This window comes from Spodoptera frugiperda, chromosome 27, assembly GCF_023101765.2.
Source record: "Spodoptera frugiperda isolate SF20-4 chromosome 27, AGI-APGP_CSIRO_Sfru_2.0, whole genome shotgun sequence".
Lineage (NCBI taxonomy): Eukaryota > Metazoa > Arthropoda > Insecta > Lepidoptera > Noctuidae > Spodoptera > Spodoptera frugiperda.
In genome coordinates this window covers 4,186,955-4,212,614 of record NC_064238.1, presented here as the reverse complement: position 1 = coordinate 4,212,614, position 25,660 = coordinate 4,186,955, and the positions used below count along the sequence as shown (strand labels likewise).

Below are 25,660 nucleotides of genomic sequence, written 5' to 3'. Positions count from 1 at the left end.
CATTCCGTTTTCATTTCGTTCAGTAACAAGGACTTTGAAAAAGGTGTTAGAACTTAAATAACCAGTTAACGTCCTTGTTCAGTATTAGAATAATGTCCTGTTTTAGTGGTGACATAATAATATTGGAACAAAATAAAAATGCCTTGGCTTGAATAGAAGCTGATCGCTTACCATCCGGTGGCAAACGAGCAGACGAGTCACCTACTCGTCTGCTCGTTTGCCACCTATTCCATAAAAAAGTAGTTTTTTGTTATTTCATTAGTAAAAACAGTAAGATATATAGTCTAGCACCTACCTTTGTCTATAAAGTTTCAAGTACGGTAGAGTAGATTATTTTTTACTAGGTTGTGATTGTACCATTGTAGGTACCTAATGTACTTTGAAGTACTTTGTAGGATTACTTGGATTGTGGTCCGAAGAAACGCCCGATCCGATTCCAGCCGTATGGATGAAGTCTCAATATTGGTAGCGACATATTGGTCCCTATGTAATTAATTTCTTTAATTTGCCGTTAACTGCCGTTCACCATCATAATACGTCTGCTAGTTTGCCATCCCATCCCATAGATAAATCTAGTCAGGGCACCTCTAATAACATTTACAGTTACCGTTGATTGTTGTTATTAGCAACCGATAAACAAAGTACAAAAATATTTGCAGTGGTTATATTTTAGAAAATAAATATTATTAACTTATTACATACTTGTAAAAATAATTATTATTGATTTTTCTATAGTTCAGCTATAAGGTACTCATCCAAACCGCTGTAGTAATGTGAGTTTCTAAATTCAAAAAATATCTACAATTTGTTCCCCTTTAACTAAAACGTTCTTCCTACTAATATTTGTATTCTTGGTAGTGATAAGGGTTAAGGAAGTTACAAAATGCCTGCGTTCGAAGCACCAAGTGTTGAACTGGGCAGTGCTCCTCAGACGCCGAGTATAGTTGCGTCACCTTCACCATCAGAAATCTCAAGCGCCAGTTCTCCAGAACCACCGATTATACGAGCTACGCCTTTATTTAGGTGAATAATGTTATTCCTTCTATCTCTTATTTAGTTTACTTTCGTGTTTACAAAAACATAGCTTTTACATACCACGATATGCTATTATAGTTCGTAGTTAGTATCTTCATGAGTCCTCAATAGGTAATAGCACAGAGCTTGGCGTTGTGCATGGGACTAACAATATCTTTGGTGTAAACTGACTGTTTGGTAAGTTTTGCGGTATAATAGGCGCGATGCTTCGCCGTCCTGGCAGTAAGCGGGTTGGTGGCCAAACGCAGACTTTATCAACGAAAAAAAAAGAAAGAAATGTTATGTTAAATGCTCTGCTTTTATTTAGAGCCTTGGCTATGCCCCCTCCGGATCCGGATCAACCACCAGGCCAGGAAGAATTAGAGCGACGGCTTCCAGGCTACAGACGCATAATTATTCCACGAGAACTGACTTTGATAGAGCTTTTGGTAAGTCTAAAGTTTATAATAATCAAAGGTCGGGCATTGACTTCTATTGACGTAGTTAAATTTACAAAAACAGAACTAATCTAAAATAAATATTTTTTGTCCCATTCGTAGATATTTCAATGAAGGTTTTTGTTTTGCACTTACGAGATGGCGCTAGTGAGGCGTAAGGGTTTACTAGAATGAATTTATTTGATTTGCTTGATAAAATTTTAACATAATACAATTTTTGTTCGATTCAGAAACAAAGCAGTGGTGTGACAACTGATGATGAGGTCTTGCGCATCCGAGAGGCTAAACTTCGTGTTGTAGCAGATCGAGTTGGCTTGAGAAGACTACACGTTCTCTCTCCAAGACTACGTATTCTCACGCTAGATGGAAGCGCACTTTCATCCTTGCGCGATCTTGGTATCGGTTTAGTTCATCTCAAAGTAAGTTAATACAACAAATTACTGTTAAGATTTCTTAAGTGGATGATAGTTTTAGAGCCTAATACTAAATATCAGCTAACAGGCTTACTTTGTTAGTTTTATATATTGTACTTTTTTCTCTTTAAATCGTTGTTTTTAACAGATTTTGAGTATAAACCGTTGCGGTTTATCGAGCTTGGACGGCGTTTGGGGATTAGGTAATTTGAGGGAGCTGTTTGCTGCTGGAAACCGCATCCAAGATTTACAACCTCTGGCCGCATTACAGAAACTGCACACTTTAAATCTGGCTGAGTATGTTCTACTTATTAACTTACACATATAATTAATCCAAGTATTCTATTCATCCCAGTAGGGCTGATGTCTGATCCGGAGCTGCGGACTACCTAGCGGGTTTACCGGGGCTCCGGCTCGACAAGCAGGAGTAGGAACGGGGTGGTTTTTGGTCAGTAAGAGTCTGACACATCTTCTCGCCTCGCTTAGGGCGGGAGACGTCATTGGATGATTTTCCCCCCTCAAAAAAAAAAGTATTCTATTCATAGTACATAACTAAGAAGAATAGTGCTGAGAATCGTATATCTCTGACTCGATGTATTAATGAGTACAAAGTTCCCAATAATTCTTCAATCCACAGCAATCCCATATCGGACTCTGGTCGGCTTTGGACGCTTGGAGTTTGCAGTTCTCTTCGGAAACTGACCCTCACAGGAACTCCTGCGGCTGATGATGTGGACTACCGTTCCCGAGTGGCTGCTGCACTGCCGATGCTAGTCTACTTGGATGACAGACCTTTGCATACCGATGTTAATTGTATGTATTTAAGCTTAATATCACCTTATCCAATAGATTAATTAGTTGTACAGACACTAGAACAACCTTTATTTAAAAAAAAATAATTTACCCGTTTAGTTAGTACAGTCGAAAGTAAAGTAAAGAAGATTTACAGTTTGTAATAAACTAAATGTTGGGTCATACCATTCTATTTCAATTAAAAAACCTCGTCAGCCATATTTAAAACTTCAAAGTAATAAGAATAATGTGCTTTACCATTGCACGTGCAGTAAAAAATAGCACACTATTACCTGGAACCTAGTTATTACCAAAAACTGCTTCATAATTACTTGTACAGCTCACTTACATGATGTTTTGTATTGCTACCGTCATCGCGTGTTCGCATGTTCTATTCTCATTTAGTTGCTAAGGTGAAAACTAGTCTTACGCTGAAATGTGGACCGCAGAAAATTAGAACGTTCGGAGCAGCCGTGAGGATTTATTTCAATTTCGATTTCATGATAGTCCGAATGCCTTAGTTTATCAGATGTATCCAGCGACGTCTTAACCTAGCTAGATGTAGGTATCTGCGGACTACCTAGCGGGTTTACTAGGGCTCCGGCTCGAAAAGCAGGAGTAGGAACGGGGTGGTTTTTAGTCAGTAAGAGTCTGACACTCCCTCTCGCCTCGCCCAAGGCGGGACAAGTCATTAGATGATTTTCTTTCCCTAAAAAAAGGTATCTGATTTATATTTATGTACTGGCATCTAACCTCCAAATACAATAACTACCTAGTTACTGATTATAAGGTAAGACGAGATTAATGGGCATGCTGTATTAATTACGCTGGTAATTTTCCATAATTTATTGTCTTTATTGCCAGTCATCATACCTTTAATTTTTTTACATCAATTAATAGATTCTTTGGGCGATTATTTTATAAAAAAATAATGAGATCTTAAAGGGCATATGCAAATTGCTACTAAGTACCTATGGATTTTTAGATTCTGATGAAGAGTTCGGCCCAGGATCGTCATCTTCGGAGAGTGATGATGAAGAAGAACCAGACCTATTGCCAAAACTAAACAGTCCACCGCCAGCTGAACCCGAACCTGGACCTTCGACTATGCCAGACGTAAGGAAATAACATAAAAATACTTATATTCCGCATTACCTAGATCTAGCTAAATAGTGTGTATAGTACTCCGTACAGTTACATCGCAGAACTATAAAACTTTACCGATCAACCCCTAGGGGTCGGAGACATAGACCAATTTTTCTATGGGAAACAAAGAACTTATCTATAATGGATTTTTTCAGTTCAAATATTTCAGCAGGATAAAAGTCCTCTATATGTCCTTGATATTTAACGCGATGCGAGCGATGACTTGCAGTAGGTAGACATTTTGATAAAATTATCACGTGTATGGTAGGTACTGTGTAGTAATTTTGCCAAATAAAATAATGATACGCGTGTCTTAGAATAGATTTAGGAGTTTAAAATAATGATAGGTTATGTTAAGTGATCTTTCGTTGATAAATGGTAATTTTAATTTTGCTGTCACGATGAAGGAGTTTAAAGGTACTATGCTCGAGATCGCAAGTTCAAGAGTTTATTATTACTACCTAAGTGATTATTATAACTGTATACTATACGTGCGTACGGCGCCTTGCGAACCGCGCGCGCCACATTGAGTCATCATACCACCACAGATGGGGCCCAAAAGGGCTGATGCCTCTTCCGGAGCCGCGGACTAACGGGGCTCTGGCTCGAAAAGCAGGAGTAGGAACGAGGTGGTTTTTAGTCAGTGAGAGTCTGACACTCCCTCTCGCTTGCTCAAGACGGGAGAAGTGATAGAATGATTTTGCACCTCAAAAAAAAAATACTACACACCTAAGTGGGTATATCAAAATAATGTCTAATCTTATATGTAGGATAGGTAACTTGAATAGGTCATAGGTAAATAGGTTCTTATTTGCTTGGCTACTCACGTAAATTAGGTATCTACCTAATCTAAATAAATAATGTTGATAAATAAATATGACACCATTTGAATGTCAACAGCAGTGACCTACCTACATTGCCCCCTTTCCGATTTCTAGAACAATTAGGTACCTCATTAATTAAATCGACTGCATGCATAAACATGTAGAACTACAGACAAAAAGACGAAATTAAATTTTAATTAGAATTAAAAGAAACATTTTTGTATAGGAAATACCAGAAGTTCATGAGGGTGGTTACACTGGCAATTCCAGTTTTGATTGCGATGCTTTACCGACACGTGTTCGAAGACGTCCAGCCACCACGGAGAATGCTGGTGTCAGACCAATCCGCCCCAACGTCCCGCCGAGGCCAAAAACTGCTCAAGACAGACGACAGAACTGTGGAGATCAACGGACTAGACTTGAGATACTAAATACGCTTTTGGGTAAGGAGAATGGAACTGGTTATTTAAGTTAGTTTTAGTCTTCTGCAACTTCACGCCTTTTATTTCTGAAAGGGTACGCCGAGGTGCACATTACGGCACGTAATGCCGCTACACAATGTACACCCACTTTTCATAATTTATGTTGTAAGTCTCATGCAATAGGGGGTGAGCATATTGCCATGTACTGAGCAAATTCCAGACCACGTGCTACTACTGAGAAATTTTTCCCGACCGGAATCGAAATTTTTGAGACCCCTTGTTCGGCAGTCGCACTTGCGACCACTTGACCAACGAGGCAGTTATTACTAGTTATCTAGATTGAAACGTGTGTCTGGTAATTGACTGTCTATTCTAGGCAATTAGTGGCTTCCGTTTGTATAATTGACGGCTGATTGATTATATGTATTTAATAATCGATACTTTATTTGAATACAATAATTACGTGTATAATTTGATAATTAATCGATGTAATCTTTTACAAGACGATGAGTGGTTATGCAGCGGCAGTAAGCTGACCTCTTTGGATGCTGTCTGTGGGAATTTAGCAAGAGCTTTGCGTCGTAACTCTAGCGCATACCAACGTCGCTTTAAAGGTGAGAAAAAGAAAATCCGTCTAGTACATAAGTACCTACATGGCTTAACAAAACAACCGTTGTTTTCACCGCACATGTTTATTTTCGAATCATTAAAATTAATCAGTATTGACAAGACAACATAAAATTTATTACTTTCATCTGTCCATGTTGTCATAATTTATTTTTTTATTTGTTTAATCTCATGTACCTACACAATGCAATTAAATAGTGGTACATAAGGCAAACTTAATGCCGTATGACATTCTCTACCAGTCAACCTTAGGGTTCAAAGAGAAAGTTAGCGAAAATGAAATAATCCGTTGTAGAAATATGCAAGTTAATAAAGATAAGATAAATAAGATATCATTGATTGTCTCTTAATGAATGCTGACATTTTGCCATAGAGAAACTCTCTGCATATTAAGACACCATCGCAATGATTACATAGTCAGCAAATAGCAGCCCGTTTACAAAGACAGTAGGTACTAGGTGTCTGTGTCTACATTGACTTTGACAATATTGAAGGTGCGTGTCGAACCTAATTTCGGTTAAGATTGCTAAATGTGAACTTAGATGTTTTATTGGTTATTCATTACTAACATTGGATTTAGCAGCAGTAACGTATTTTTGTTATAAAACAAACACATAGGTACAGCTTTTTTTTGATGGGGGTAAATCATCCAGTGACTTCTCCCACCTTAATATCAGACTTTTACTGACTAAAAACCACCCCGTTTCTTCTCCTACTTTGAGTCGGAGCCCCGGTAACCTGCCACGTTGGCCGCAGCTCCGGATGTAGGTACACTTTATGTCCAAATCAGACTCGACATAAACATTACAGAAAACTTTAAGTGTGGGAGAGCCATGCTTCGGCACGAATGGGCCGGCTCGACCGGAGTAATACCACGGCCTCACAGAAAACCGACGTGAAACAACGCTTGCGTTGTGTTTCGTTGTGTGAGTGAGGTTACCGGAGGCCCAATTCCCCCTTCCCAATCTTCCCCATCCCCATTCCCGAACAACAACCCTTAAATTCCTAACTCCCAAAAAGCCGGTAACGCACTTGTAAAGCCTCTGGTGTTTCAAGTGTCCATGGGCGGCGGCGATTGCTTACCATCAGGTAATACGTCTGCTCGATTACCGGCAAGACCCATAAAAAAAAAAAATTAATTACATAATTAGGAATCAAATCGTATCGCGGATGCGCACTACGCAGCCGTAGCACGTAGGTCGCCTAACATCTAGGTACACCATCCGTACCGACATATTTAATTATAAAAATGTCTTTTAACACATTGTTAATAGTCACAATTCATTCATACAGTCTATCTCTCCTTAGCCAAAGTCATCTTTGGATTTTTTATCACACATTTTTTGCTACAGCAATAGCAGTTCTCAAAGTAAACTGTAAAGGTCAATGACTTATAACTGAAATCATTTATTCAAAATGAAATTGTTTAAAAACTTTTCTCAACTTGTAAGATATGAGATTACATACTTAATGACTTCTCGATTGAATAGATATCTTCTTTTGTAACTGTAAAATATTGAAATTTCCTATGTTTGGTAGAAGTTTTAATATTCGTACAATCCTCAGTCTTTTGGTATAGTAGGTACGACGCGAAACAGTTAAACTTTAAAGAATCTAGGAGCGTATTCTCGTGTTGTTTATTTATACGTGAGTTAGCTGTTTATTTTAATGAATAAGAGTATACGAAATATAGTGTAGTATACGTAGAAATACGTAGGTATAGAGTGTACGAAAACTATCAAGTGGTCTTCAGAGCATCATAGTTTTCTATTCTTCGAGTAGGTAGCAAATATGTCGAGTGATTGCTTAATTTTGATTACACAAACATGGCCTCGACCTAAGATTGTTGTGAGAAAGCTGTGAAATTGTGCGTGTTCTTTGTTAATTCTGCTTGTTAACACAGCTAGCCTCATGAGATAATCAACAGAACCTTGTCCTATGTTGTGTACTCTGTCTATTTGAAAATAACTGCTAATATTTAGAAAGCGGCGAGGTCTTAGGATCTAGCTTATTAGAGCGTGTTTTTGGTAATTTCGAAGTAAAAACAAGCAGTTACATTCTCATTTCACAATTAGTGTAATTTAAGGTTTTAATGGTTTTCTAAATTTCAATTACATAATTGGTTTGTTTAGGACTTATTTTTTCAATTTTTTCCTCTTAACTTTCTTTAGAAACTATTTTGTAAACAGAACTGTAACGTTAGCACGTTGAAGACTTGCCAAGAATAACCTAGTCTATTTCAGTACATATATGTTTTCGTTAATAGATGCTGAAAAGGAATTGGTGGAACAAACGATGGAAGATGCATCAAGAGCGGTAGCAGCCGAAATACCGCGAGCACCACGTCTAGAAGATTGGGTTAAGTTCAAAGAAGAAACAGGGTAACGTTGTTTTAAAGAGTCATTAGGACAATTGTATATCTCTGTTTTGCATTAAATCATTTACGCCCGAATACTGAAATGCTACTCAATTTTAAGTTGTACATAAATATCGTGCTATCTCTGTCATTTTATAAAGAATTGATAGGGACAGAACTAGTTTTGAGAAAATTGAGTAGCGTTTGAGTATTCGAACATTAGTTAACTGAGATAGTTACAATGATTTGTCAATTGTAGTAATAGTCCAGTCATTTGGTAGTTTTACCTGGAAAGTTTTCCGGGAGTTTTGAAAATTGGTGAATTTATAGATTTGGGTATGCTCTTTTCGAATTTCAACTTTGCCACCTCGTACAACCGCCGCTCGCGCCGCCATATTGAAAAAATGGCGCCTAAAAACGGTTTTTTATTAATATCTCCGTTCCGACGCATTTTACGAAAAAATATTTATGTACAAAATTAAACTAGAAAAAATTTCCTACAATTTATGTATTGATAACTTTTTCATAAAATCAATAGTTTTTGGCGTACGAGCGCCGCAAAGTATTATTAGTCCAGTCAAATTAGGATTTCACCTCGGAATTTGAGATACCCAGCTGTAATTTTGTATATACTTGTATATTGACTGCCTGAAACTTGTCTCAAAACCTACATATGGTAGGGTGTAAGCAACTATTAAATTTTAACGTCCAAAAGTCCCAAAAAACGGTTTTTTGCGCTTTTTTGGAAATATCTAATTTCCTATAGGTTTTTGGTATTTGCATTTAATACCAATATTGTAGAATACAAAATTACTTAGACTATAAAGTGTACCAGATTAGTTTAGTAGAAAGAGTATTACCTACCTCCAATGATGCTATCTTTTGACAGGATTGACATCGATATAAATTTTAATGATAGACCAAAATGTCCTGATCCCACAAAGATTCTTGAACGTCTCGAGAAAATAGAGAAGGAGACTCAAGAAAGAATTAAAGAAGAAACATTAAAAGCAAAGTTTAAAAATGCAGATGGAAGCTTAAGCGGTGCAGCTAGCTTATCATATTTGCCAAACAGTACTACGTTCGATACGATGTCGACTTTAAATAATTATGAAATGTTTCACACAGATTTAGTTGATCTACCAGTTAATGCAAACATAGATACGTTTTACGATGGCATTGATGATTTACATTCAGTTAGCAGAGAAAGGGTTGGTTACTCCGATGACAATGATTCACTAACTGACTAAGAACAAGAACGACTTTCCCCAACGTGGCTTGATATTTTACCTAGACATTTAGTTCTGGTCTTGCTACCTTATTGTAGACTGTAGAAGATTTATTTTACTATCTCGATTTACTGCAACGACTTTCCTTTCGGTTTATTAGTGTCTGTGAATAGCGATAGGTACAGCATAGATGCAATGAAAACTTCCGAAGTGATAAAAGTTTAAAGAGAATTGAGAAAGTGCTAATGAGAATTTGTAACTTGTATTATTGTATTTTACTATGGTCATTGTTTTAGTAGAATATTCTACCAATTTTGGTTCGGTTTTACCTGTAGGAATTAGGTGGCCTACTTGGGTTTTGTTTTGCGTAAAACTCGAATACCGCAGAAATACGTTAAATGGTGATTTCATATTTATTCCGTGACATTACTTTGTCACGAGGTCACGATGCACCTTGCTGATTTAACGAGTACCTAAAACAGAAAGTTGCAGTAGGAAATTTCATTGCGTGGGTGCATAAATAAACCATGGTTTTCTTATTAAATATGTTGTTATAATCCACCAGAATTATGGAATGAAACTCTTAAGATTTGTTACTTGTTTTACCGTATGAAATGCATTTTTCGTTTCAAGCCATGCTCAGAGGCTCATATTCATGAGCAGCATTCCGCGACAATAGGGATGATGACTGGGTCAAAAATAAATTATTACAACTTTTCAATACAATAAAATATTCAAAAATAATCACACTCTCATTCATAAATTTTATGAACTACTTAATTTTCGATTTTTTCTAGCTAAATTTCTAGAAATAAGTCTGCTATATGACGTCAAAAACTTATGACGTCATAATAGAGTATTTCATACAAAATTCATAGAAAATATCGTTTTTGACGTTTCGAAAAAAGTATTGAATTTGACTAGTAGGAAACTAGCCAATTGCCGCCTCATCTGTCAATAGTTACGCCAGTAAGCCGATAGCATAATAATTAATTTTCTGAATTAGTTTAATAATATAATTAATCATTCATTAATAACGATATTAATCATGTAACCTTGTCTATTTTGTAATTATTATGAGTTATGAATGATACGTCATTGAATGGATTTGTTTAGTTTTTCGTTTTTGTTTAAAACTTTTCAGCGATTCTTAGTATTTTTGACATTTTCTATGAAAGAACGGACATCATGTTTAACGCGGTTATTCGCCTGCTACAAATAACGTAAATAAATTATTTTTATTATAAGTGTTTCTTGTGTTTGTTATTACAATTTATGAAAATAAAAGTTTATTGATCGTTGTTATTCTGTTTTATTTTAAACCTTAAGCTTTCTACTTAAGGAATAGTGTGTCCGATGTGGTTTAGTGAAAGCGTTTGTTGGAAAATGCTATTATATGACCATACCATATGGCCGTATAATGTTATTAGGGTTAGGTACACACACCATACTCCTACTTACTGACTTCAGAAACTGAACATTTTCTATCAGGAAAGTGGGTTAGCATGTAACCTCGAAATGAGCACTTATGGAACTACTCGAAATATTCTCATCACTATTTTATTTACTTACTTATCGCATGGTTTCCATCATGCGTACCCTTTTATAGCCGTCTTCATAAAAATGAGGTTCTCAGTTTGATCACCTGTATGTATGTTTGTGCACGATTATCTCGCGTTTGGCTGAATCGATTTTGATGTTTCAGTATAGTATTTTTCAGATTTAGGAGCATGTTGTAGGGATATTAACCGACTTATAAAAATGGAATTGGTTCTTTTTTTTATATGGAATTATCTGCTGTCGCTACGGTGAAGTCGCACTTATATATTAAAGACATTTTTTTATCAATATTTGGGTGATGCAGATTATTGGAGATATTCAATTCCTTATAAATATAGGTAAGTAAGCATTAGGTACTTCAACATTAACCCATATTTATATAGACTTCTACTGGTGGTCTACACTAAACCCTACGGTTTAGGACACAACTTTCTCTTCCGTGCGCAGTGCAGTACCTACTACCTACTAAAGGAATTTAAGAAGACTTGTCTCTGCGAGTTTATGGGTCGGTCTTGATCCAGATAACCACACCGAACAGAAAGACCGCAACGTTTTAGTTCTATTCCTTGGCGACTTTAAATACCTATAGCGAGTAAATAAACTATTATTTATAGTTCTATTCCATACCAAGAATCGATATCAAAAAGTAAATATAACTCCACCTACAAACATACGATTGACAAAGTTAAATATCATATACTCCTTTAAACTGAAGTGCATATTCAAATGACCTTATTCGTCATTTAATTTGCGTTTCCACTTGACTTTAACTATCGGCTACGTACGCCACTACGCGGTATTCACAAGTGTCAAGATCAAGGACATTATTATCTTTGCAGTAAAAACACTACAAGTTACATTGACTTTGGAAAACACGTTTAATTCTTAACTATTTACCTAAGCTAAGCAATATCTCAAAGGGAATAGGGAGAGAAAAAATCATAGCTCACTGAGTACACGGTAATAAATTCAAGGTTGTATAGAAAAAAAAAATTGCATGACCCTAAATGAACTGTAAACATAGTACCCATAACAGAACCAATAAGTACATGTAAGTTACTACGAACTGTGAACCAGTCTTTAGTCTACGGATAACGATAAACCAAAGAAGTTTAGCTTAGAGCACACACCGGCTGGCGAGACGGCAGTCATCTGCGCGGAAGACGGCGAGACGCACGTATTCACCGATACATACTTAATAGTAACAAGATTTAAAATGAGTGTATTATTGTGGTTACAACGCGTAGTGTACTATAATCTATTAACTGTATACTACAATGTGTTGATGCTCATCAGTTTCGCTGTAGTGTATATAAAAAATCCGTTCTCTAGTCCTTGGGCTCAGAAGTTGAAGTTGGAACCTCCCGCACGACTGACAGACCCTAAATATGGGATGCACAAATACATCAAAGTTAATGTAAGTACCTACTTAAATTAATTCAATTTCTTGGATTATAACTGAAATTGAATTGTTCCGTTTGGTCACAGTTTTTGATGTCATGCTTTGGCATGCGTGAAATGTGTATTGTGTATTTGCGTAAAAAGTAGTCACGGTATCCTGGTTTCGATTCCCAGGCGAGGTATTTGGGTATAGTTTGTTTCTTGTATGACGATATTTTATCTAGTTGAAGATGTGTCTGTATATTTGTATATGTCAATGTTAGAAGTAATAGCTAATGATCAGATGATATAACAATTAACTGACCTACACTAACTTAGATATTATGTACTTCTACCCGATGTTCTTAAAAAATATAGGAGCAGCATTATGTTAGAAACTATGAACTAAATAGATACTACAGAACTGGTAGATAGACTTGATAAGCATGTGAAAGTTTTCACATAGTTATCTAGTACATAGTACATGCATAAGGCATATTATGTTGCCGGATATCAGCTGCATTTTCCCGCGCGTTTTTATATACCTAGGCAGTAGCTTAGCGTGTCTTGGCGGCCCCGTATAAGAATTTTCTTTTTTACTCCCTTTTCTTTTTTTTTGAGGGGGGAAAATCATCCAATGTCTCTTCCTGCCCTGTCTCTCTAGTATCAAAGATGGGACTTACCGATATTTTAACAGTAAGCCCATATTTGGGGGCCCTTACAACGACGTTAATTTTCCTAACAAACTGAAATGAAATAGAAAATGGGAAGTTTTGATTTTTGCTTACGCACTTTGGGGGCCCCATAGCCCGGGCCCCGTATAATTGATATGGCAGATACGGCGTTAGCTACGCCCCTGTACCTAGGTACCTATGTGTATAATTAAATTTAAGCGTTAAGTGAGAGGACGTAATTAAAATTTACTCTTGATTTCACTAAGAATGCTCGTTAAGTTTCAAATTATTTTAATTAAAAGTTACGTAGTAAAGTTATGTAGAAGATACTTACTGAAATATTTTCATATAGATTCGGTCCTTATATGACGACGCTATAACGCTAAATATTTAATTATACAATGTAGTACACACTTTTCGTGACGATCAAAAACGTAAGCATTTCAGGGAATAAAGGGCGTCATGTTACTAGCTTCTGCCAGCGGCTTCGCTCATACCCTGTCTGTATACCAAATTTCATCAAAAACCGTTCAGTAGTTTCAGCGTGATTGACGGACAAACATCCAAACAAAGTTTCACATTTATAATACCTATTAGTGTGATAGTGTGATTGATCAGCTTCAGTACATAAGTTCTCATGCGACCCAATTAAAATATCGGTTCGGTATAAAAAGCATTGCATTGTTCCAAAGTTACATATACGTACGTTATACCTATGTACATAACGTAACGGCAGTGATATTATGTCAGTCAGATATAAAAACGTATTATGATGTGTATGTGTGTGTTTATGTATGTATTGTATTCTAGTAAGTACACTTACTTTTAGGAAAAGACTTTACTGTCATTAGGCGCATCATTTAAAAATCTATAGAAAAGATTTTGAATGAAAAAGTTTCAGATTAAAATATTGTCTGAAACATCATCTGCATCATCATCATCAGATGAATAAGAGCTTTACTCATTTGCCATAATTTCCACGTTTGATAAATTAACTGTTTGGAAGATATTTTTTATAATAACTATAGTGAGACATAATTAACTAAAATGTCGAAGTTTACTTACGTACATGAATGAAGAAAAGCTCTAATAGTTTCGATTCATAGAGGGACTCTTTGTAGTGCAGCGTGAGCAGCCTACCTAGTCAGTGATTTTCCAAAATCAAGTTTGAATCACAAGCCCAGTCGAGCTTGCACCCATAGTGCATCCAATAGATCCACGAGTCATATTAATCAATCAGACAGATCATTCATATAAGAAGTACCTAATATTACTAGTCTAGGTATTAGCTATGATAAGATACAGTCACAGACATTGATAGTTTAGATCTGTCTAGTCATTACTCTAATGAAAAACCTTATCATGATCATGCGACGAAGCGTGAAGTGCTATTTATTGGTACAGTAATAATTATAGTAACTGAACTTTGTATCTGGCCAAAGTTGTGCTAAACGAAGTATAACATTCACTTTTCATCTACCTATTGTAATATTTTATTTTAACATATTTTGTCGATCAAGTGAAACGGAAATTGTGAAAACTCCCAGTCTATTCGATTCGCGATCCCTTGTTTGATAGGTCGGCCTTAGAATACTAGTCCAACGATGTCGTAAGATCTATTTCAAACACCTATGACGATTTAAAAGAACAAATGAGGTGAAATCTACAAATAATTAATAAAAGTTAGAATATTTTCTTTACAAAATATTCCATTAATACTAATATCTACACATCTGTATAGCCCTGTAGTATAAGTGCACTTAGGTATAGGTACTTTCTCTTACAACTTAAAGAAAAGGTAACTTGCCGGCCCTTTTGTTGTATGTCTTGTATATGTGATTTATTTAAAAAACACTATTAACCTATTTAATTTAATAATATTGAATTTAAAACTTTCTAAAAGGAAAGATTTCCTTGACGCACACGCAGATGCGTGTAAAGTTTGTGCATGAAACATGAGAAAGTCGTTTGATAACGCGTCGAAAACAGTAATTAAAAAAATAGGTACTAAAGGTATCCCATACATCTTTAGTACCTATTCATTATCTATCTTTTGTAATGGCAGTGTGATATGCACGGGCGTGCACATACATACATACATAACGCAATATGTTCAACAATTGTACCCAATCGTGCTATGTAATAATATTCTGCTAAAAGAGAATACACGAAAGCCGTTCCGCTTTCTGTATTAGCACGTTCTTCCGCCGAGTTGTATAAACCTAACCAACCTGTTTTCACATGCTTCCCGACTCACCGGCCAGTGGGATCGTTAATCTTAGGATGCACTATTAATATTAAATAGATAGTTTTATTATGATAATAGGGCCTATAAGAAATTGCTTGAAATTCATGCAAAAAGTTAAACAATAACTAATTATAATAAAGGTGCTATTCGTGGATTCAACTTCCGCGTGAAGAAATAAGTACTTACTTACACTTTTTATTATTAAATGGTAAATAGCACACGCTAACTCTTTGACAGTATATAATATAATATTATATATTGACTGAACGGTTGACGCGGTGGCTGGGCAACCGATTGACACGCAACGTGTAGCGCGGGTTCGGATTCCCGCACGCAGCAACACTTGTGATCCACAAATTGTTATTTCGGTTCAGGGTGTATGAGAACTTGTATATTTGTAAACGCACCCATGACACAGGAGAATCCTAGTATGAGGCAACCATGGAATACGGAAACTCTGTAGGTATTTTATGGTGGTTCCCGTAGAAATTTTGCTGGTTGACATTTCCTCTAGTTTCTGTATACCATAGGGCAACATCTTTTTTTAATTATTAGATACAGTAATGTTGCGTCTAACTAATCTCCTACATACATAAATCTGCAATTATAAAGTGTAATTGTATGTTACCTGCAGGTTGTATGGGTAATCAAACAATTACGATTTACACATAATTAAACTGCTATAGAGACCTTGGACAGTTTTTGCACTTAATGTTTCGGTCGAATGAATCTACGAGTAAAGCAAGATCGTGGTAGAAATGTAAGACTGTAGATGAAGATAGGTACTATCTACTTTATTGTCAGTAAGTAACTAGGTACTTATTCCAAACTAGCTACTTCCGCGCGGTTTCACCCGCTTTGCTTGGCTCCTGTTGGTTTTAGCGCGATGCTTTATGGTCTATAGCCTTCCTCGATAAATGCACTATCCTACACAAAAAGAGTTATTCAATTCAGACCAGTAGTTCAGGAGATTACCGCGTTCAAACAAACAAATAAACTCTTCAGCTTTATAATATTAGTATAGATAACTGTCGGATGGATATTAAAATTCAAAAGATAAAGATATGATAGGTGACAGTTATTCTTCAAGTATTTGTATATATAAAAAATTATACGTTCGGTGTTAATAAGTTCAAGCGTGATTTTTTTATTAGCATTGCTTGACGCACACGTCCCATTCAGCCAAGCCGTTACACGCTCCTAAATTAGCCCAACGGTATTATGTCTTACGTAAGCAACATATAATGTACCATAAAGTACCAGATTTAATTTTTGCGATCGTAATTTACTTCGTCATGGTCCAAAAGGTCGTAAATACCAGTTCGTAGCCTAAGGACGCTTAGGACACCAAAGGTGCCACAGTAACGAAATTCGGACTAACTATAGAATATCTAATTATATTTTAACATAGGTACATCATGTACATTGTACATAAGGTGTTCTAAAATTATCTGCGACGCCTTCAATGGGAGGTAGTATTGTGTTTGAAGATTTCCCCGGACCAATTGATTGAATTTGAGAACAAAAATATACAACTACAATGTACTTAAATAAACATGGCCTCTACTCTGCACTCTCTAACTCTATCTCCCATTAAAGTCGTGGTAGATACTTTCAGAACACCTTATATAAACAATGCTAGCAAAGTATATGTAAATACATAAGTGCGTAGTGGTCGTGCGTAAGTGACGTCTTAAGTTTTTGCGTTTACCTTATTTACCACAAGAAATATGAATGAAGTTTTGCGTAGTTAAAATAATAATAATCATAGTTATGTACAGTTAAAATATCAATGTCTTGTACCTCCTTAGAGAATGAAAATAGCTTCGATCAACAATACCAACTAGATATCGGGTCGGCGCAAAAAATACGTCTCGATAAATAACAGCTCACTTGAGACGTGAGCTCTTATTTTGTTTAGTTCGCTTGTAACACGGCCAATGTAAACACGTTTCACAATGCCGCAATGTGTATTCAAGAGTTGCAAAAATAATGCCCGAAAAAGCAATTTATCGGCCGGAGTGTCTTACTTTCGGTAAATACATGTAAATTAAGTTATATTATAATTTTTAAACTAACAAATAATATTTAATTTTGAACAAAATTACCGATTTTAAATCACCGCTACAAACGTTTGGCCAAGATCGGCCAATACGTGCCCAAACTTTTGTGTAACAGAACAGTAGACGCATGGAGTAGATTTATGTTGTAGGTAATAATTTAAAATAATTTGTTACTAGAACTTTCAAATACGTTAATGCTACTTTTGTGTCTGTTTTTTTGGACTCTCATTAGATAGTTACTTATTTCTTTTTTTTTTAGTTTTCCTAGCATTCCGTTTACGTGGGCAGAATGTCCATTTTAATTTACGCAATATTATTTCTGTAAACTAGACTTGTGTTTTTTGTTTGTTTACAATTCTTTTTTGATATTTTTTTGTTGAGACTTATGTAATGATTTCAGTAACTTATTCGCTCCTTTGCTACTACATTCGCACCTTTGCATGTGATTAACTGAGGAAAATAATAAGTACTAGCTTTTGCCCGCATTTCATCGCTCCCGCTCTTCCCTTCTCCAACATACTTTACAATACAATTTATTATAGGATTAAAACAATTAAAATTAAAACGGTGTAAGTATATATAATAACAAACGTAATACCCAAAACATACATAATTTTAACTAAACTTTTACGTTCATATTATAAATTATTTTAGTGTTGAACGCGACTCCATACCTCCTGTAGTAATATTCGACAAAGCAAACTGACACGAAACAAAACGCTGTAGCTCACAAGGCCGTGACAGGAAAGAGTACTTTATTTGTTGCTCGTTAAAGTTGATTTTGCACTTAATGTTATTTGACTTATGTCTTTTCATTTCTAAGTGACAGAATAGGTTTATTGCTTTTGTTACGAAAGATAGTAAGTGTAAGATAATATTTTGAAGATTTGTGACTTTATTACTAGGTACGATGGTTGAAATTAGGTTAAACTTAAAACTGTTTTAAAACTTTTCTCTTAGTACGTTAAAAACAAATGCAGCTATATAGGTATAAATTCACGCGGACAGCATTTGGCTTTGATTTTGTATGTGACCCGTTATCTAGTTGGTATTGTTGATCGAAGGAAAATGGAGAAAATCACGCATTTGGTGGTTATTTAAAAAAAATGGGGATTAGAGACACGTTACTGGGGTTAGAAAGAAACCACACAGTGAATAGAACAAAACAGAACATGATAAAATAGCGGGTAGCATATATTATTATTCGCAAGCACAATTAAATTCTTATTCAAAGGAAATTGTCTTCAGCGGAATTAATGTTGCCTATTTACATGTCACAAATAGGAAGTCTTGACCTATCTGAGTGGCAGACTGGAATTATAATTAATTAGATTGTCATAGGTATACAACAAGTATGATATAGTAGTCACATCAACATATTATTAATAATTAATGTATTGCTAATTTTTGAAAAAAAGAATGTAAAAAATATCGAAAGGCCTTCGCAAAACTATCTATTAGAATTCTGTGTGTGTAATTTATTGTATTTTTTCCTTCACAGGGCACAGTACTGCACTATGTGGAGAGTGGTGACCCTTCGAAGCCTCTTATGATATTTGTCCATGGCTTCCCGGAGTTCTGGTACTCCTGGAGACACCAGATTGTGGAATTCCAGAAGGATTATTGGTATGTATTGTTTGTATAACATAAAACTACATTTTTATAATAACTATCATGAGACATCTAGAATTCTAGATTAACTGAGTAAATTATGGTTCACTCCCGTAAATTAATGGAGAAAAGCTCTACTAGTTTCGAGTCACAGAGGGACTCTTCATCATGATAACTATGACTCTGTGAGTAAACCGTGATTTTTAGTTAATAAACTACACTCTAAATTACTTGCTGCTGATATTTCTTTTTCAGGTATTTCATAAGTATTTCTCTTAAAAAAATTTTTAAATAAAGAAGACTTGAGACGGTTCGCATATTTATTACATTAGGTAGGATCATAACTAAATATTGCAACTCCAGACTGTGCCAAAGCTTGCATAGTGATAAGTTTTTGTAGACACAGCTGCTCTCAGAAGTAACGCGCACTTTGCAGTTAATTTTAGCCATTTTTGTTTACTTTAACTCTTTCGTCAGTTTACATCATTATTTTCCAATGGATAAGAAAGTCGGTGGGCAGTACCTGCAGATGGTTCGAGACTGTTTATATGGAAAACATTAAAGTATTTTAGAATCACACCCACAGCATTCACTTCCAGAAACATTCGAAATACGGCAATATTACTATTAACCCTTTGACCGCCACGGTCGGCTATAGACAAACGAAATGTACTTAGAAATATACATTTTCTTGTTGGCTGTGACCGACAGTGACAGTTCAGGCCATAGTTTGTTTGTCGGCTATAGCCGACCGTGGCGGTCAAAAGGTTAATAGTTGCATAATAGGAATCAGCAATCGTCTTTAGCTTGAACATATCCATTTCTTTACACTAACAAGACCCAAATCTGTCCGTCAAATCTATTAAGTTAGTTATTCTTTATTTAACCCATTACTTGCTCCATTACAGGTGCGTGGCAATTGACATGAGAGGTTACGGAGACTCAGAACGGCCAGAGGGCGTTTCTTCTTACCAAATACAACATCTAGTTGCAGACATAAAAGATCTGGTAATTCAATTAGGTAAAGGTTTTCTTATTCTATTGAAGTTGTTATTACAATAGCGTTTAATAGCGGGGCTTTCTTCAATTGTTGAGATGTGCGTGCGTGACGATGCAAAAATGAATACGTAATTGAGTTTGATGGACATTTTGTACATCGTTTGTGTGTGTGTATGTAAGTATGTAGGAATGTATGAATACCTACGAAACGGCTTTACCGATTTTTACAAAATTTTATATGCGTGTTCAGTACGGCTAAGAATCGGCTACTATCTATTTTCTAGAAATAATTTATAAGGCAATAAAATGTTTGCCGGGTCAGCTAGTATTTATTTATGTCATTGTATTTATTTATGTCGGAGTACACATCCCATCTAAATATTTCTTTTACAATATGTCCACCCAAAGGTTGTCTGGAAGAAATTGCTGTCAGTGATAAGACCGTCTTTGAGCTCATTATCTTAAATATTGTTTAATTTTAATAATGGTGTACAACTGTACAATAAAGATTAATCTATCCATCCTTAACGTGCAGTATGTCTTACTATCTTATTGTATCACTTTCGTAAACAGATAAAAAACGTTATATATGTACAAATGTACATAGTTATATCAAACATGCAGTCCAAATAATAAAGGTCACAATGACATGAGATCACTGGCTCCTTTCTGTACATTATAAGTATGGGAACAAGATATATGAACAAAACAAATAATGCATAAGTTACTTCATGCTGTTGTGTAATATCACATGCTGATTAAATTATACCCATCGCTAGTTGCTATACAAACACACATAACATATTGTTTAGTTTCAATACTATGCAATAATGAGTCATTTCACAAAACTCGTCTACAATTTACCTGCATATTAAGAGGGAAAGAATATTTGGAAATTGTTTTATATTGACTGCCTCGTTGGCCGAGTGGTTGCAAGTGCGACTGTCGGGCAAGAGGCCTTGGGATCGATTCCCGGTTCGGGCACAGTACTGCTGGGCTTTATTCGGTTTTTCGAAAATTTCTCAGTAGTAGCACGGAGTCTGGAAATGTGCCTGGTATATCGCAATAGAGTTACCACCTATTACATGGGACTTACAACATAAATTGTGAAAAGTGGGTGTACATTGTACAGTGGCAATACGAGCCTTAACGTGCACCTCTACCCCTTCGGGGATAAAAGACATGCCGATATTATTTTATATTCTGTGACAATTAATACACTATATAATACTTAACAATATTATCTTCTTTTAGGCAGAGAGAAATGTATTTTAATTTCTCACGACTGGGGTGGTTTGATCGCTTGCCAGTTCCGCAACCAGCATCCAGAGATGTTGAATGGACTAGTCATGTTGGCCAGTATATCGAGCACAGCTTGGGTGCGCGAGATTTGGAACAACCCTGAACAAAGAAAGCAGTCTTGGTAAGTTAAAGTACTCAGCTCCTGTCTCACCATTGTGATTCTTCTGGCGTTGCGGGTGTCCATGGGCGACGCTGAACGCTTTCCATAAGGTGATCCGTCTACTCGTTTGTCATCTATTCCATAAAAACCACCTTCGTATAAGTATACGGTAAACTTATGTGGCGGATAGTTCATACAAATTACGTTATTAATTCTTTATTAATATTTGGTACATAGCGGCTATCCAGACATTGGGAAACAGGCCCATCATACTGTTTCCTTCAGATTAGATCTCTACCTAAGTACTTACCCGTTACTTTATCACATACATATACAACCTCACGCTTGTCTCCTATGAGGGTAAGTAGAGACAATGGAACGCCAATTGCTACAAATCTTACATACCTCTTTCGCTTCATCAACAGTCATCATTATTTTCATGCATGCTCGTCAGTTAAGTATATGTATACTTAGTACATCCTTCTTATGTACTATTCTTCACAAGAAGTTTTATTGCCGATGTTTGTCTGGAATACCAATCAACATAAACCAGTTACACACTCATCTATATGTTAACAGACAATTATTTTTAATAGTTTCTTAGGAAAACTATTCCCATCAACCTTTAAAGATAGACCGGTTTGATTTAAAAATGCGTGCAAAGTGATGACTGATGACTGTTGATGAAGCGAAAGAGGTATGTAAGAATTGTAGCAATTGGCTTTCTGTAGTTTGTCTACATACTTGGGAGACAGGACTGAGATTTTGTATGTATGTGTGTATGTATATATGCACTTGTCTGATTTATTAATAAAACCAATGAAATCTGGAGCCCAATAACATTGGACATCAATAAAATTGCGCTTTGCCAATTTGTATTTATTGCAAGAATCATTGTAAGATCAAGTGGTTATTATTGAGGTCTTATGGAACAAGTGTTCTTATGGAGACTGTTTACATAGTCACATCGTTACGGTAGCACATTTTATTATTATCTATAGCCATGCATGCGTATTTGCATGCAGTACGATACCTAAAAAGAGAAATCATGCGTTTTAAAATGACGTAATTTTCTGGTCTTTTGTTGATATTTTTGCTGATGGTACAATAGTACGATATGTTACGTCATTGCGTATGTATGTAATATGTACTAGCGTCTACTTGTCTACTTCGGCTTTGTAGGCTTCCATCTTTTCTAACTCAATTATAGTACCTAGGCGTTTTTTTTTTATTTTTTATTTTTTGAGGAGGAAAGGTCATCTAATGACTTCTCCCACCTTGGGTGAGGCGAGAGGGAGTGTCAGACTCTTTCTGACTAAAAACCACCCCGTTCCTTCTCCTGCTTTTCGAGCCGGAGCCCCGGTAATCCGCTAGGTAGTCCGCAGCTCCGGGGTACCTAGGCCTAGGTAGTGTTATATTGCTTTGGACAAAAGCCCTCTTAAGTATTAAACCAATGCAGCTATAAGATACTAATGTTTTTACGTAATGCTAAAAACCCAACAATATAATATTAATAGAATTTGCGTAAAATACCCATAATACATGCATTCATCCATTCCAAATTAAATCACAATTATAATGTGCATGGGTATTTTGTATGACGTAGATGACTTTTTGTAATCAAGAGATACCTATTAATATTTTGCGGTTTAACATTCTTATTTTTGCAGCTGTATACATATGTATGATAATAAATAGCTCTATAATAATGCCGACTCTGCACCTATGGACATTAACTGCCCTTGGAATATTTTTAAAGTTCTAACTTTTATTTCTTCATCTTTGCGTCTTCAAGAACCGAGAGCTTGAATTAAAGAAAGATGCAGAAGATTTAAGAGACATAATTATGTATAATAATGTTGATGTACTTGAAAAAACTTAATTGTAAACAGTAATAAAATGTTGTTAAAGGAACGTGACCGAACTATTTTTATTACTATTTTGTAATGTATGTCTAGCTACTAAATTAAACCATTCTTTATAATTTCCAGGTACGTGTTTTTGTATCGTGCACCAGTGATACCTGAAAAAGCGCTTCTCATGAATGATCTAGAAATCTATGAGAAAGTCATGATGCTGCCTGGCAAAACCAATACTGATAAAGAAGACCTCGAGTGCTACAAATATTGGTTCCGTAAGCCTTGTAAGTTTTATTTCTTTATACTCTTTAGTATAGTATTTAAAAAACGTCTTAAATAAAAGACAGTTAAGTACCCAAGTAGCATAGTGTACAACAAAGCGTTGCGTACTATTCGTAGCGTTCGTTGTAGCAGATCAAGACAGGCAGGCGTACCACACGTAGCGTTGCGTAACATACGCAGTGTAACCCGCGTAACGTACGTAGCATTGCGTAGCATACGTAGTACTGCGTAGCGTACGTACGTAGCACTGCGTAGCGTACGTACGTAGCATTGCGTAGCGTACGTACGTAGTAATGCGTAGCGTACATACGTAGCATACGTGCGTAGCAGTATAGCGTAGCGTAGCATGCGTAGCGTTGTGTAGCAATTATGTAGATTTGCGTAGCGTCCGTAAATATTTTATAACCACACGGGTAAGTATTGTTTATCGCTTGCCTGATACGGATACCTAACTTGTTCAGTTGAGTACTAGGTCAAGTATAAAGTATACCCTGGTTATTCAATGGACTAAAAACTTCCGTAGATATTTTACAACAACGTAAAAATACGTTGCACCTATCTTGAGCTCCTTTCGCTTCACTGATGCAGAAAATTCATTGGAGTGGAAGCCGGTTTAAATTCAGTACTAACGAATATAGCTCTTCTTTTTTTAGTGTTATAAATATTAAAATAAGTAACAATGACCCAATGACATGTCCCATACATAAAATTAGGTACTTAATATTTACGTAGATACTTTTGTTACAGTTGCCCTAACGCCTCCCATCAACTATTACCGAGCGAACTTCAGATTCGACTATCCGGAGATTGTTGAACACAAAGAGAACGTACCAATGCTAGTGGCTCTCGCAGCCAAAGACGATTACCTGTGCCACAGCTTGCTTGACACCATGAAGAAGGAGTATACAACCATAGAGACCACTATTGTCGACAACACGAGCCATTTCTTACAACAAGAAGATCCAGAGAAAGTGAACAAACTGATCCGAGACTTCCTTACTAAGAATAATATTTAAATTTATTTCTATGATTTTATTGTTATAGCTTTCTATGTTAAGTGATTTTCGTAATAATATCTAGACACACGGCAGTGTGTCCGCCAAGTTCGAGCAAAAAAACCGACACACCGGCCGTGGGTTATATTACACGAACCATTTCGGGCCAAGTTCGACCCACCTATAACTCAAAATCTATTTTATCTACGCATATGAAATTTCTAGTATCTATCGAGATCTACTTACTTATCTAAAATACAAAATTTCATTAATGTACCTATTGTAGATCTTGCGATATTGACGTCAGAAAATCGCTATTTTTACTATACACTCACTGACTGACTCACTCACTCATCAAAAACCTAGACCACTTCCAATAGTCGTATTGACTTGAAATTTGGCATGGAGGTAGGTCTTTAGGTCAAGGTAAAGGAAAAAATCTGAAAATGGCCAAGTGTGAGTCGGTTTTAAAAATAATGAAGGTGTAAATTCATACCCCTAAGGAACTAAAACAAAAAAAATATCTATATCTTCCAATGGTCGTACCGACCTAAAATTCGTTACGAAGGTTTGTATTTAGTCAAAGTAAAGTAAAATAAGAAAAAAATAAAATAAACCTTACAAAAATAAATGAAATCCCACCCAAAACATAAATGTGAAAGGATGCCAAGTTCGATAATATTGGAATGCTTCGCCTATAAAAGAAGTGAGATCTAAATAAGTACCAAGTTCCATACACAGACCTCAGTTAAAAATGATATAACTTGGCAAGTTTTAATAGAAAATTATATACTTGACTCATTGCGTTTAGTAGGTTTATAACAAAGTGTGTCAAAACTTGCCAACTTGTTATATCATTTTTAACTGAGGTCTGTGTATGGAACTTGGTACTTATTTAGATCTCACTTCTTTTATAGGCGAAGCATTCCAATATTATCGAACTTGGCATCCTTTCACATTTATGTTTTGGGTGGGTTATTTTTTAATGATACGACTGTAGTCAGTTACTACGTCTATACGTAAGAGCTTCAGATCTAAAAGTATTTTATTATGTTTGTTTGTTCTTATAATAAAATGTATTAGATAAAATGTGTGCCTTCATAGTCAATGTTACTAATTAACGTAATTAAAAGTTAACATTTAATAGCATGATTATGATTCTGATAAGAAAAATAAAGTATTTTATTGAGGTACATTTTTATTTACATACCTGATTTTACCTTATTTATAGACTGCACGATTGGCGCAGTTCAGTGGGCGGATAACCGGCTAAACTGCTGGTTGGTCTGAGACAATTCTATGTATC

At 35.8% G+C, this 25,660-nt stretch overlaps 2 protein-coding genes across 2 annotated transcripts; both read left to right on the top strand.

Annotated features, from left to right (window-relative positions):
- Positions 1–586: 586 nt before the first annotated feature.
- Positions 587–10,582, top strand: LOC118263324 (uncharacterized). The gene is made up of 11 exons (XM_035575243.2): positions 587–773; positions 859–1,023; positions 1,343–1,463; positions 1,703–1,891; positions 2,034–2,182; positions 2,523–2,698; positions 3,663–3,793; positions 4,874–5,090; positions 5,573–5,683; positions 7,963–8,077; positions 8,942–10,582. Exons 2-11 carry the CDS (start codon positions 884–886, stop codon positions 9,300–9,302), a joined length of 1,710 nt encoding a protein of 569 aa, XP_035431136.2. The 5' UTR covers positions 587–773; positions 859–883; the 3' UTR covers positions 9,303–10,582.
- A 1,346-nt stretch (positions 10,583–11,928) lies between these two features.
- Positions 11,929–25,079, top strand: LOC118263732 (epoxide hydrolase 3-like). The gene is made up of 6 exons (XM_035575890.2): positions 11,929–12,258; positions 18,708–18,832; positions 19,726–19,838; positions 21,071–21,239; positions 23,210–23,361; positions 24,107–25,079. Exons 1-6 carry the CDS (start codon positions 12,058–12,060, stop codon positions 24,373–24,375), a joined length of 1,029 nt encoding a protein of 342 aa, XP_035431783.2. The 5' UTR covers positions 11,929–12,057; the 3' UTR covers positions 24,376–25,079.
- The last annotated feature ends 581 nt before the right edge of the window (positions 25,080–25,660 follow it).